General features: G+C 38.4%; 1 protein-coding gene across 1 annotated transcript; it reads left to right on the forward strand.

Annotated features, from left to right (window-relative positions):
- Positions 1-11,344: 11,344 nt before the first annotated feature.
- On the forward strand, positions 11,345-12,424 carry Agtr1 (angiotensin II receptor type 1). Its single transcript, XM_032896798.1, has one exon. It carries the CDS (start codon positions 11,345-11,347, stop codon positions 12,422-12,424), a length of 1,080 nt encoding a protein of 359 aa, XP_032752689.1.
- Positions 12,425-15,402: the final 2,978 nt, after the last annotated feature.

Below are 15,402 nucleotides of genomic sequence, written 5' to 3' on the forward strand. Positions count from 1 at the left end.
TTTTCTGCTGGCATCAAGTTATTTACTTTATATCAGCCTACCATCCTTACCTTCTATCACAGCCTGTTTAGTTAGAAAGGGAAAGAAGCCCAACATAGAAGAGAGGGGGAAGGAGACATCACAGGAGGAAGCAAGTCTGAATCATTTTTATTACAGTTAGGGGTACTGTTTTATTTTAATTTACAGAGAATTCAGAAGGAATTATTTAAGCTGGAAAACTGTACATTCAGTCATCATTTTATTGCTGCCTTTCAGTTCCCACTAAGTATTTTACCCCTTGTTTATTCTTCAGTTTCATACTCCAAGCACCGCATCATGCTGTGTCTCAATCTGCCTTTACTAAATTTATCCGCACTGGAGGTGATGAGTCATTTACACCAGTGTTAATTAAACAGCATCAACCAAAGTCCAAGAGCCCTAAGGTTTCTCAGCATCTCCCCAGATGTCATCACATTTGATTTTTGCCACCAAAAAGCCTGAATAAAGAGATATAACAACCCCGTTCTCATCCATTGCTTTACAGATAAAGACAGTGAGTCATAGATACTGAACATCCTAACTCTAGGCCTTAAGAAGTCAATCATTTGTTTGATGCAGATCTTAGGGATCCCATCTCTGTGCTCCTCACACCTCTGGCCTTACCAACTCAGGCCTATGTGCCCTCAGGTGGATTGTTCTAAGGTAGTTCTAAGTATGTTATAGAAATAGTACACAGTCCCACTCAAATTTGTTATAGAAAGATAGGAATTAGTGAAGGGTGCATCTTATGACATAACATTCTGCTGGAAAGACTTTAGCTTCATCATTCCTGAGTGTGTGGAAAAGTGAAGAATGTAATGAGTAATTCTTAAGTTCTATATACCGGCTTCTCCAGCTTCTCCTGCTGAAACTGTTGACCCTGTCCAAAAGGCCAGATGAAAACACTACCTGAAGCAATGGTATTATTCATTGGACTTGAGTTTACCTATTAATTAATATTGTTGGCATCTATGCCATGTTTGGAAACTTAGGCATCTATACAACAGTGTTCTTCAATTATTAATATGCATTAAAATCACCTGCTTGCCCCACCCACAGTTTCTGATTCAGTGGGTCTGGGTAATGCCGGAGTTATGCATTCCTAATAAGCACTGAAGGATACCAAGGCTGGGATGTTGCTCATGGGATCAGCTAGAAGACATGTATAAGTCAAGCTTTACTGCTGTTCACAGCAGTAGCCAGGCCAAGTAGTAGGAGCATTTGATCATGGCTAATCTAACGTGATATGTGCTAAGGACATCGGGATACCCCATTCTCTAATAAAATGATGCAGTGAAATGCAAACTACCTCAGTGCTTTTATTGGTTGAGTGTTGAAATAGTGGTTCTCATAGCTTAGATTTAACTTAATATATTATCAAAACTAATTTCACACAAGATCTGTTTGATTTGGTTTTAATTTACTTCTTAATGTGGCTACTACCAAGGCTGTGATTATATTTGTGGTTCATATTTCATTGCTTTAAAGAGCACTGTCCAACTTAAAGGACTAGAAAAGAATGGAGATTGGTGAATGACAGAAGACTCAAATCCCCACAAAATGCTTTGTAGTGAAGTTAGAGAAGCAAAGAAATGGTATCTGTTGGTTTAGATTTGGCCTGAAGTTCCCAGTTTATCCTCAGCACTTGACACAAGTTCTTTTTTTAAGATTTATTTTATTTACTATATATATAAGTACACTGTAGCTGTCTTCAGACACACCAGAAGAGGGCATCAGATCCCATTACAGATGGTTGTTAGCCACCATGTGGTTGCTGAGAATTGAACTCAGGACCTCTGGAAGGGCAGTCAGTGCTCTTAACCACTGAGCCATCTCTCCAGCCCCCTTGTCACAAGTTTTAATGCACAAATTATATAATACCTACCATCTTACATGTCTTTCAGTATTAATCAAAAGTCTTTATAATTGTTAAAACCAGGATGGAGAGATGGCTTAGCCAGTAAAGGAACTTACTGCCAATGCTAGTGGCCTGAGCTCAATCCCTGGAACCTCCATGGTAGGATAAAACTAAGTCCTGAAAGATGTCCTCTCACCTACACACACGTGCCATGGCATGCATAAGCCCACATACACACACGCAAACACTAAATCAATCAATTAACCAGCCAATCAAAAATAAGATATGATAATTCTTTAAAGCAGACTTAAGATTACAATAACTATTGAGTTTATTTATTAATTGGATATTTTATGTATTTACATTTCAAATGTTATCCCCTTTCCCGGTTTCCCCTCTGCAAACCCCCATCACCTCTTCCCTCCCCCTGCTTCTATGAGAGTGCTTCTCCCACCCACCCACGCACTCCTGCCTCACCACCCTGGCATTCCCTTACACTGGGCACTGAACTTTCACAGGACCAAGGGCCTCTCCTCCCATTGATGCCAGATAAGGACATTCTCTGCTACACATGCAGCTGGAGCCATGAGTCCCACCATGTGTACTCTTTGGTTGCTGGTTTAGTCCCTGGGAGATCTGGGGGTATGGTTTGTTCATATTGTTGTTCTTCCTATGGGGTTGCAAACCCCTTCAGCTCCTTCAGTTCTTTCCCTAACTCCTCCATAGGGGACACCACGCTCAGTTGGCTGAGCCTTGAGGTTGGCTGTGAGCCTCCGCATCTGTATTTGTCATGCTCTGGCTGAGCCTCTCAGGAGACAGCTATATCAGGCTCCTGTCAGCAAGCACTTCTTGGCATCCACAATAGTGTGCAGATTTGGTGTCTGTATATGGGCTCTGGATGGCCTTTCCATCAGTCTCTGCTCCACTCTTTGTCTCTGTATTTCCTTTAGACAGAAGCAATTCTGAGTTAAGAATTTGGAGATGAGTGGGTGGCCCAGTCCCCTAAAAGGGAGCCTTACCTAACCTCTGGACATGGTCTCTATAGTTTCTTCCTCCCCTGTGTTCGGCATTTCAACTAATCTCATTTCTGTTGGATCCTGGGAGCCTCTTGTTTTCCTGGCATCTGGGATTTGCTGGCGGCTACTCCCAGTGCCCCATCCCCATTGCTACACACCTCTGTTCAATTTCCTGACCCTATACTTCTTCACCATCTCCTCCCATACCTTCAGTCTTCTCTTCAGTTGATGTGCCTTGCCCTTGAATGACCTTATAAAAATTTAAAATAAAAGTTTCCAATGTGTGTTTGTCTTCCAACCCTCTCACTTGTTACCTGTAGCAAAGAGGAAACAGAAGCGAAAGCAGGTGGTGGCATTCCCAGGCTAAACACATTATAATGTTTAAAGAATAACAAAGCAGGAGATTGAATTACCGGTTGGGGGTGGTTGATTAATATTAATAAAAGGACAGACTCTTTCCCAGAACTCTAGTCTTGCTGACTTTACTTGGATCCTACAATTACTGCACAATTCCTTAATATTTAAAAACAAATCCTGGGGCTAGAGATGGTTCCGAAGTTAAAAGTGCTTCTTGTTCTTGCAGAAGAGCTGGTCCAATTCCCAGCACCTACATAGCAGCTCACAGACATCTGTAACTCCAGTCCCAGGGGATCCAACACCGTTATTTGACCTAAGAGGCCACTGTGTATATATTCATGTAGGCAAACACTCATACATGTAAAATAAAGTAAATCTGAAAAATTTTAAGCCTTATGAAAAGTATAACACATAAAAGAACATGGTCTCAAAACCCACATAGAATGCAACCAGATAACATGTCCTTCCTTTCATTGATTCTCTTCCTAGCGTCCTCTAAACACTACTGATGGAATCATTCAGATACTACATGATGTTGTAAAGATCGTCCCTCTTCACTTGCCTCTGTTTTTATCTGGGCACTTGAACCACATTAACCAATTGTAAAACTAATAGTTTATATTTTGCTACAAAGAATCCATGACGGTGTTCATTTTCCTATGATTTATTTTAATATCACCTTGTGCCTTGCTTTAATGGGTTACCATAGTAATTTTGCCTCCCTGACTGTGGGGCTTGCTTTTAATTTTATTTTCTACCATAAACTTTTCTTTTCATATCATTTCACCTTGCAACAATATTAAATAAACATGAATTCCACAAAGGCTCACAGCTTTTGACTATAAATTGAATGAAACAAGCTAATCTAAGTAGGATCTACCAGGTTACATGGAAAACATTTTCCTCCAGTGTTAACTTTATAAAGAAAGATCGAAACTGTTACCTGAGTTCCATTCCCACATCAGGCAACTCACAACTGCCTTTAACTCTAGCTCCAGGGGATCAGATCCCTCTACTCCACACCATGGATACCTATATTCAAATGTTCATATCCACACAATAAAATGAAATTGCTTTTTAATCTTGGGGAGGGAGGTTGACACATGGGATGACATAGATACTATTGAGAAGCCCATAATAGTTCTGGCTTTTCCATTCATTTACAAGGACTGCCATGTGCAGGCTCCATGACCACACCATCGCAACTCTGTTTTAGTGTTCATGGCCAGGCTACTGAGGTAAGGAAGTGTGGTGAGTATTGTGAAAAACTCAGTGACCTTCTAAATCTGCAGAATATAAGCCTGAAGAAGATATCAAACTTACAGGCTTTCATCTTGTTTTCATTTTGTTCCTTTCCTAGCTTCCAGAACTTTGATTCTCCTCACACCTTAAACTCCCCACCCCCATTTAATTCTTTATATTTAATATAAAAAGAATATTTTCTGCTAAAACCATAGTGTCAAAGGGGGATATTTTAAAGCACAATAAATAGACTTGATCACATACCTTTGATCGCTACTATTCATTTTTTTTCATTTTGAATTTAAAAAAGCAAAACACAAACAAGAGTTTGGGATAGTTGGGAGGACATGCTTGGTACATGTGTCATTTTGACTAATTCAAAGTGAGTAGGGAATTGTAGATAGAGAGATTTATCTTGAACTGTGTCAAGATGTGGTCTTGACATTTTACTTTTATCAACATTTATATCCCAGGTTGAAAGGAACTTCTGAATTTCCTTTCATAAAACTGTTAGCACCAAAGCCCAATGCCCAAGTTAGATCATCAAGGCACATGGTTGAACACTCCCTCCAAAGCTACAACCAGAAAATGAGGTTCAGAAAATTTTGAACTGCCTGGTCCTTCTGATGCCCCAACATATGAATGTCCATCAGCCTTTATTTATAATAGCCAGAAGCTGGAAAGAACCCAGATGCCCTCAACAGAGGAATGGATACAGAAAAACATCTACACAATGGAATATTACACACACACACACACACACACACACACAGAAAGACAGAGAGAGAGAGATGAGAACAAAAGAGAGAGAGAGAGAGAGAGAGAGAGAGAGAGAGAGGCTGAATGAGAACAGGACCCCATGTCAGAGAAAAACACACACAGCACAAAAACAAACAGGAGTTCTTATATACAGAGAATCAAAATGAATATCCTAAAAGGAAATTAAAGGAACACACAGCAGCCATAAAATAGGCATAAATTGTCCAGAAATAACACATAGGATTTTTTGTTTATTTTAGTTTGTTTGTCTTGTTAGTTGGTTCAGAAATTAATAGAGACTAAAATTTCAGTGCCACCTTCTATGAGTTAATGAATAATTACTGGCAGTTGTTCTCAGAAATGTTGCTGGCGAAGATGGACATAGAGGAAAAGAAAAAAACTACTTTCTAATGTCTGATTTGAAAAAACAGACACAAGAAAGTGTGTTTTGAATAGGTTAGTTTATTTAGTTGTCCAAAACTGCAAGTGAATAACTTGTAAATAGGTGTATTCCTTTTATATATGAGCTAATTATATGAAAGGTGAATTAAAAGTACTGCTTGTGAAAACACAACTGTGAACTAACATGGGCATCAGGCTTGGTGCCAACTGCCATTACCCACTAAGCCCCACTAGTACAGACCCTTGCTTTACAAAAGGAATTGCAGAAGTTCCATTCAACCTGGGACATAAATGTTGCTAAAAGTAAAATGTCAATCCCATATCTTAGTTTATCTTTATTAGCATAGGGAACTAAGGAGTGTGTTTTTCTTTAGATTGCAAGCTCACTAAAAATAAAGCAGCACACGATTTAGATAGGTTTTTGGATTGCCCAAAAGCTTAAAATACCAACAGTCTAGTCATAAATCTCGGGAACCTATTTTTTTCAATGCTAAAGAAGAAAGAACAGTCTCTGGTGTGCTACTGGCTTCAGGGAAGCAAGAAGAGTGTAAAGAAACACATGAAATGCCTGCAGGAGTAAGCAGATCGAAGGCCCCAGCTGCATGATGGGAAATTTGTTCAGCTGCTTCCAATTTCTTTTTACCCATACTCCTTGAAAAACAGCTTGAAGTTTTAAGCTTTTTAATGGCAACATGAGAAATTTACCACTGATAAATCTGTTTGTATTCTCTCACACTTTCCTTACTGATAGGTGTTCTGGGTCAATACTTCCCTTGTCCTTAAAAAATGAAGAAAGTACAGTTTCAACTTATTGGACATTATTAAAATTAATGCCCAGTACTTTCACATGATTCCATTTCATCGTATGTTTTATGTTCAAAGATAATCAATCCCCATCTTCTGGATAACGAGACTGAGGCTAACATCAGAGAAATGGTATGGCATAACCACAATCACAATGTTCTGGAAATGACACATGGTGATCTGTGAGAAGTATTTCTCCTCCAAATCCTTCTTGTCTGGCCTATGGGAAAACGGTGCATAAAATTCCTACATACCGTGGAGCCTGGGTAAAGGGCAATAAAAAGACCTAAAATTAGACATTTTCCCCATTGGCTCTTTAATCCTTACTGAAAATTTTAACTGCTTCATAAATCCATAAAATATACATATTTATGCACTGTCATGATATTTTAAAGTATGCTCATTGTGTGATGGCAAATGGGGTCAAGTATATCTATCTCTTTAAATATTTCTTATTCTCTTTTCTCTCTGATAAAAACATTCACAATTCCTTCTTTCAGCTTCTTGAGATGTGCAGTACTCAATTATCATCTAGGTCAGCCTACTGTGTATGTAACAGAACCAGAAAAGTTCTTACCTCCACCTGACTGTCCCTCAGTCCCCATTTGACTCTTACTTTTGTCAGCATTCTTTCTGTTCAGGATCCAGCTCACTGGGCACAAACAGAAAGGCAGCTGATTTCTGTGTCTTAACAATTTTCCTTTTCCTAATATATCACAATGTCTTCCCCACACAGACTCCTTTTAGCTTTGAAGAAAGAAGAGTTCCACATCAGGGCTCCTTTGCTCTCAATGAAGGCAGGTGACAATCACAGGCATAGATTGATGCATGATCTTTCCATGACATGGGTGAGGGGAAGGTTTTATTGTAGATGTAAGAGAGACAACAGCTAAAAGCATCTGGAAGTACTGAGAACAGAGAAGGGAAAAGAAAAGTAGACTGAACATGGCCAGCAGACAGAGGACAAGGGAGAGAGAGGAGGAGAGACAATAGATTGAAATTATGAAAGGAAGAAAAATATGGCAGACAAAAAAGAGAAGAGGAGGGAGATAGAGAGAACATATCAAAATTAGCAAGAAAGTCAGAGTTAGGGAAACCCGTGAGCTTAGGGTACAGGAGGAGATGGAAGGGCTCGCAAGGAGTTTGGAATGTGTGGGTGTGGCAGGCGCTTGTGATAATGAAGGAGCCTGGAAGCCAGCGTGCACGTGGCCATGCTAACAGGTACCACAGATAGCAATTTGCCTTTTGGGATTTGGGGATATAGAGTTTCCTTTGGAGCTGACAGTCCCATCTGTCATTCTTCTCTAAGGTCCGTTTCTCTAGAAAATCTTAGCAAAGTAGTGAAGAATGGAGAATGTCATGGTGCCCTCCCATTCAGAAAGTCCCAGTACACATTTGGACTTACACATTTGGTTATTCAGCATCTGTAAATTCATAAGAGCCAATTCCGATAAATGTGCTCTAGACATCTCTAAAGAAGGAAAAGTCCAAGCTACAACTTCATCCCTTCCTCTTGGCTGGCCAGCTCACTGCCTTTAAGTTCTTACTGTTCTTTCCCCTCTACTCCTGCCCTCCCCTCCACACCTTCGAAAATACAAATGCCTTCCCTAAGTTCCTCTGCCATTTTCATGTTCTACCCTTCTCACTAAGCTGGGTTAACTGTAAACAGAGAACATCTCACAGGACCTAAATACTGTGGATATAATTGGATCTCTAAGGCTCCTGTCTTCCTCTTAGAAGGGAACACTGTAAAGAATGAAAACTCTGCCTTACTCACTTGCATACTTGAAAACTGAACATAGCAGCATAGCAGGTGTTGGAGACTGTGATCAATAACTATGTGTTTGCAAAATATTTAGGTTCCTTTTTTTCTTGACCTCTAAAATTCTTCTTGTTTTCAAGTCTTGAGTATGAGAAATATACTTCTTGTTAGGTGATAAATCTTGGTCATTATTCAAATGTTTATGAATATGTGAGCATTTTAGAGTTTCTCAAGTAATCTACTCATTAGTTAATCAGGACCTCATTAAAATTTCCCAAGTATGAGTTCTGTCTTAGGGTTTCTATTGCTGAGATCAAATATCATACTCAAAGCAGCCTGGCAAAGAAAGGGTTTATTTCATCTTATAGCTTGGAATCCACCATCCAAGTCAGAGCAGGAACCTGGAGGCATCAACTGATGCAGAGGCATTGGACGGATGCTGCTCACTGACTTGCTCCTCATAGCTTGCTCAACCTGCTTTCTTACAGAACCCATGGCCACTACCCCAGGGATGGTACCACCCACAAAGGGTCACAAAAGCTAAGAAAATGCCCTACAGGCTTGCCTACAGGCCAATCTTGTAGGCATTTTTTCAGTTGTAGTTTCTTTTCTCAGACAACACTAGCTTGTGTAGAATGAACAGCAACAACTACAACAAGGACAACAACAAGTCAGCCAGGAAACTCTTCCAGCTGTTCAGAATAATCTTTTACACATTAACTAGCAGCCAGTGTAAATCAATTGAACTGCAGGAGGAACAGACCTCGGTTTGTAAGTTGGATTTTAAATCCATGCTTATAAATCTGTCTTTTCAAATGAGGATGATCTCCCTTTTGTTCTAGGCTGGTAGCAATCTCAGACTAGTCAGTACAATTTTACTCATTCTGGACAAAAATAATGCAACCAACTGATTAGTGTGATGTCAGGAGGGGAAGAGAAAGGAGAGGAGAAATTCTTCCTCACTTTAGTGCTCAGGGCCCCAACTCAGGATTCCCTAGGGATTGTCATACTTGAAGAAAATTTCTTTCTATTTTTGGTGTCCTTATTCTCAAGCCAAGCCAAATATTTCTACTTTCAATACAGAGTTAACTTGGGCTGGTTTCATTTTTTTTAAACATTCTTTAACCTTGACATTTCCAAATATTTTTGTGAGGAAAATCCAACTACTTTACAACTAACTACATATGAGAGTAATAGCAAACAGGCAAGTTAATCTGTACTAAAGTGTGAATGACTACTAACAAATAAAAAGTTTTATGGAAAATGCAAAATATAAAGAATATTTATCTAAGGAAATTATATTGTTAGACTGGTGTTAAGTTCTGTAACTATAATTGAAGCAACAAAAAAAAGTAAAGAAGGCCTTTAAAGAGAAGTCCTTCTGTCTGACAAGACTGAGCCTATCTCCCTCAAACCATGGGTTCTGTCAAGTTACTCATAACATATACTGTCTTATAAACCACACATTCTATGGTGGTTTTTTGGACCTTAATGTTTTCCATGTTATTTAAATTTGATGTTAAGGTTTGTATACTCAGAACATCCAAACTCGGGCATTGACAATCGTGGAATTAATGGATTTTGTCCTTAAAGTGTCCAAACAGAGTCAAATTCTCGGGAAGTGAAAAAATGCATATGGAAGATAATATGTAAATGTTACCAGTGAAAGCAGGAAGGGGATGATAGATGATAATAGATAGATAGATAGATAGATAGATAGATAGATAGATAGATAGACAGACAGATAGATACAAATATAGGTATCTGTATACTATACAAAGGAAAAGACAATGAGACTGAAACTAGACACTTAAAGAGGGACAATAGATTTAATTACTCAGGAAATGTACAGAGATCCCTTCTGTTCCTGAGGATTAGCACCTCAAATGCAGCAAGTCTTCTGCTATCAACTTTGATAGCTTAAAGAGCAGATGACAAACACAGGGATACTAGGAAGAACAATAGAATCATAGTTCTGTTCCTTTTCTTCTGCAGGGTATGTTTTCATAGTGGAATCCACAGTCACAGTAACACCTTCCTGGCTAGCTTCATGCTACTCACCCTACCATGCTACTCTTGCAGCATCTCAGCGTTCCTCCCAGAACTTCCTGATGGGTTTCCATAATAGAGAATTTGAGGATTTTCAAAATCATGTAACTAAACAGCTTAAGTGTTGATCGTGGAGAAATATCCACAAAAGTCTCTGTGGAACACCTTTCCAAGCACCTGGACATCTGCATACAATAAACAGTTGCCCCTGTTGTCCAAGACTAATTAAAGACGGGTCTTGTAAATAATCCTAGCCTACTCTGTTTGGTTGACATCCTTCCTACCCAAATAGCAAATTAGTTAACATCAACATTAAGTTCAGAAAGGGCCAATGGGGTTGAAAGTCCAGAACTGAGTTGGGGATTAAAAAAATAATAATAGGGCTGGAGAGATGGCTCAGAGATTAAGAGCACTGGCTGCTCTTCCAGAGGTCCTGAGTTCAATTCCCAGCAACCACATGGTGGCTCACAACCATCTGTAATGGGATCCAGTGCCCTCTTCTGGTGTGTCTGAAGACAACTACAGTGTACTCATACATAAAATAAACCTTTAAAATAATAATAATAATCATAATAATAAGCAGTTTCATTCTGATGCAGCCGGAAAACCATGGAAGGAATGTTATTCCCCAAAGCATTGAGCCTCCTTACTACCCCTCTTAAATCTATTCCCACAGTGACTGCTTAAGGGACAATGCTAATGATCTCTATACCAAGCAAAGACTGAGAGAAAAAATAAATTGGTTGAAAATAAGATATGTATACATCACACTTTTAAGGTTAAAGATCTATTAATTAGCTCTGCTTATAAGTCATCCGGAACAGCTAATTTAACTTTGTGATATTTTTCAAGACTTACAGATGGTATTGTTATTAATCAACTTGGAAGCTAGTGTTTGCCAACCTACACAGATTTATAACGTTTTCCCCCAAAGACTAAAGTTGAATTACTAGAATTGTGATTGAGAATTAAAATTGCTTATTTGTAACTGATAATTACACTTTTAAAAAGAATCTTTGTTTTCTCCAGGTGCATTTTAAATAGTGTCAGAGACCAATTCACCTCTCCAAAAGAGACATGATCCTTAACTCCTCTACTGAAGATGGAATTAAAAGAATCCAAGATGACTGCCCCAAGGCTGGCAGGCACAATTACATATTTGTCATGATCCCTACCCTCTACAGCATCATCTTTGTGGTGGGAATATTTGGAAACAGCTTGGTGGTGATTGTCATTTACTTTTACATGAAGCTAAAGACTGTGGCCAGTGTTTTTCTTCTGAATCTTGCCCTGGCTGATTTATGCTTTTTGTTGACTTTGCCACTGTGGGCAGTCTATACCGCTATGGAATACCGGTGGCCCTTCGGCAACCACCTATGTAAGATCGCTTCTGCCAGCGTCAGTTTCAATCTCTATGCCAGTGTGTTCCTGCTCACGTGTCTCAGCATCGATCGCTACCTGGCCATTGTCCACCCAATGAAGTCTCGCCTCCGCCGCACGATGCTGGTGGCCAAAGTCACCTGCATCATCATCTGGCTAATGGCTGGCTTGGCCAGTTTGCCAGCCGTCATCTACCGAAACGTATATTTCATCGAGAACACCAATATCACAGTTTGTGCTTTTCATTATGAATCTCAGAACTCAACACTCCCCATCGGACTGGGTCTAACAAAGAACATTCTGGGCTTTGTGTTCCCTTTCCTTATCATTCTCACTAGCTATACTCTTATTTGGAAAGCCCTAAAGAAGGCTTATAAAATTCAGAAGAACACGCCAAGAAATGATGACATCTTTAGGATAATTATGGCGATTGTGCTTTTCTTCTTCTTTTCCTGGGTTCCCCACCAAATATTCACTTTTCTGGATGTGCTCATTCAGCTGGGCGTTATCCGTGACTGTGAAATTGCTGACATTGTGGATACCGCTATGCCCATCACCATCTGCATAGCTTATTTTAACAATTGCCTGAATCCTCTGTTTTATGGCTTTCTGGGGAAAAAATTTAAAAAATATTTCCTCCAGCTTCTGAAATACATTCCCCCAACGGCCAAGTCACACGCAGGCTTGTCAACAAAAATGAGCACTCTTTCCTACCGCCCTTCAGATAACATGAGTTCATCTGCCAAAAAGTCTGCATCTTTTTTTGAAGTGGAGTGAGAGGGTTCAAAGCCTGCAAGTGAAGTGATTTCCTGACAGCAGAAGCCAGAGGACCATTTAGGCTAAGCAGCTCACTCACTACCGAAGGAGTGTTCAACCTCCAGCAATCCTTTCAGGGTTGAAGCAGAGAAAGCACTCAGTGGACTGTACACGTCTTCAAAAGTGGGAAACAAAAGCTTTTTTCCCCTTTAGAACAAATTGGAGCAAAGCCACTGTTAACCGCCTTTTTTTGTTGACTGAATAACTGCTTTAAGGACAATGTCAGAAATTGAGTGGCTGTATGGATTTGGGGGTTAGGGAGGAGGTGTACTAGCAAAAACGTAATGTCTCCAGTCCCCTCTCAATTCTGTTACTTTTGATTACCACATGAAGGTATTTAGAAGCTATTAAATCTGTAGACAATCAAAAGGAGATGGGAGGTCAAGAGTTTCTAAGGGTCCAGGAAGCTACCCATCTGTTTAGTTCCTAGTGACTATGACATTATTGTTCCTGACACAACACAGTTAAGACTTGCTAGACAGTAGTCATCAAGTTTCAAAATGCTTTGTGAAATTCGGCCAGTGTCTTAAGAATTCAGAGCCATGTGCCAAACAGTCCCACAGAACAGCTTACCTGAATAATGTCTTATTGTAGTCGCAAAGCCAAACTGCTGGTCAAGCTGTGATTCTGTCCCAGATAGTTGTGTCTTCCTAGTTGGATCAGTTTAATTTCATATCTAAGAAATGTATAGTCTTTGTTAAGCAGATTTATCATAAAGTATGTTTTATGGTTCTAAAAATGTATATTTTATATATGTTACGTATATCTATATCTCTAAGCTGTTGTTTGATTGAAGTTGTAGCAAAGTTGTATTTATCTTGAAATAAAAATTTATCATAATATATTTCATCCTCATTACTTAAAACATATACTGATTTATTTTTAATTAAACCATGATTAGACATGAAGATATTTTTTAAAGATGTATTTATTTATTTTATGTATATACACTGCTGCTGTCTTCAGACACACCAGAAGAGGGCTGTGAGACACCATGTGGTTGCTGAGAATTGAACTTAGGGGTCTCTGGAAGAATAATCAGTGCTCTTAACCACCGAGCCTTCTCTCTAGCCCTACATGAAGATATTTTTAAGCTTGGTTTAACTATAACTTAATATGGGTAGTTATATCTTTTTACATTTATTTATTGTGGGGACACACACCATGGCACACATGGGATATCAGAGGAGAACTTGTGGGAGTCGGTTCTCTGTTCCCAAGACCCAGTGTAAGTCATCAATCAGACTTAAGGCAAGCACCTTTATGTATGGAAACATTTCAGTGAATGCTATGCATTTCTAAATCTTTCTTTTGAAACGATCTAGAAGAAAATACTTCATTTTAATGTACAACATGGAATAAACACATCCTTTTGCAATTTTCAAAGTTATTCTATATCACAGCAAAAACAGTCATTCTTATAACACAAAATAATACATTATTTTACCTAAAATTTTAATATTGGAATTTATTTAATTATGTACATGACCACTGTAAAAATATTTGAAGATATTTTTAAAATGATAAAGTAATTTAAAAGTCTTATTCAGTGTCCCAGTGGGAAAAAAAGATCACATTAACATTTCAACCCATTTGCTTCTGAATATGTTGTGCTCAATACACAAATCATTATGCTGAGTCATAACATGCATAGAATTTTATTTTTTCATTCAGTATCATAATCTCAGTGGCTTCTTACTCTAATAATTTTTCTCCAAGATTGTAAGATTTGATTTTATTAACAAAAGCATACCTTTATGTATGGCTAATCACCATTTTGGAGCCCTTTATTTTGTTTTGTTTTCAGAATTGTAATTTCACTGAAATGAATGTTCAAATACATGGCAGATTTCTCATTCTCTAGCAAGTATAAATTATATAAAGAATATAGAGTTTAAGTATTACTCAGTGTTCTCTAAAATGCATAAAACAATTTATAATATTGTCAACATGAGAAGTTTATAAAATTCCATTAGAGAGGACTTTGCTGTGTGCATGCAGATCCAAGGGAGAGGATTTGGTTGAAGGACCTGCTGCAACATAATGTTCCTACCTGGTAACTATGTCATTCTTTAACCTAGATGTTTAAACTGTTCATGAGGTCTACTCACTCTAAATCCTTTAGAGAGGTTATGGCAGAATCTTCATCAATAGCCTCTTGTGTTCCTTCTCATTGCATAAAGAGTTACTTTCTGAATAGGTAGTTACATATGCCTCACACAATTTCTCTTGGATTATTTGAAATTTTGCTAATAAAATGCCTACAACTTACTAATTTCTTTTATCTTCACAAAGAATCACCTTCAGGTCATTAAAGAAAGAAATTGAAGACAATATCAGAAAATAGAAGGATCTCTTATGCTCATGGATCAGTTGAACTAATATAGTAAAAAAAAAAAAAATGTCTAACACGATTCTTCAGAGATCTTGAAAGAACAAATTCTTTTGATAAAGAAACCAGAAAAATACACCAGATAAAAGGCAAAATCGTCGTAATAGTCGTGGTCAAACTGAATAACTTAGTGTAGAGGAATTCAAACAGATTAATACTTATCACCCTGTACAAAACTCAACTACAAATGGATCCTCTTCTTAAACCCAGATACATTGAACCTGACTGAAGAAAAAGTGGGGAATAGCCTTGAACTCATTCGCACAGGAAAATTCTTTCTGATTACAACACTGTTAGCAGACGTACTAAAATCGACAACTAAAAATAGGACCTCAGGAAACTGAGAAACATAAACAGCAAAGGACAGGACCTTGCAGCATAGCACTGGAACTCTGAATGAGGTTACAGCATTTGGACAAAGTGGCAGCCTACCGATGGAAAAGATTTTTACCACCCTCACATGCAACAGGGTACTAATATCCAAAATATGTAAAAAATACTCAAAATAAAACTAGATGTCAAAAAAACCAAATACTCCATTTAAAAA

Source organism: Rattus rattus, chromosome 3 (genome assembly GCF_011064425.1).
Source record: "Rattus rattus isolate New Zealand chromosome 3, Rrattus_CSIRO_v1, whole genome shotgun sequence".
Taxonomy (NCBI): Eukaryota; Metazoa; Chordata; class Mammalia; order Rodentia; family Muridae; genus Rattus; species Rattus rattus.

Excerpts from the sequence above, each read along its gene's own strand:
- Agtr1 (XM_032896798.1), top strand. The coding sequence starts at position 11,345 with ATGATCCTTAACTCCTCTACTGAAGATGGAATTAAAAGAATCCAAGAT.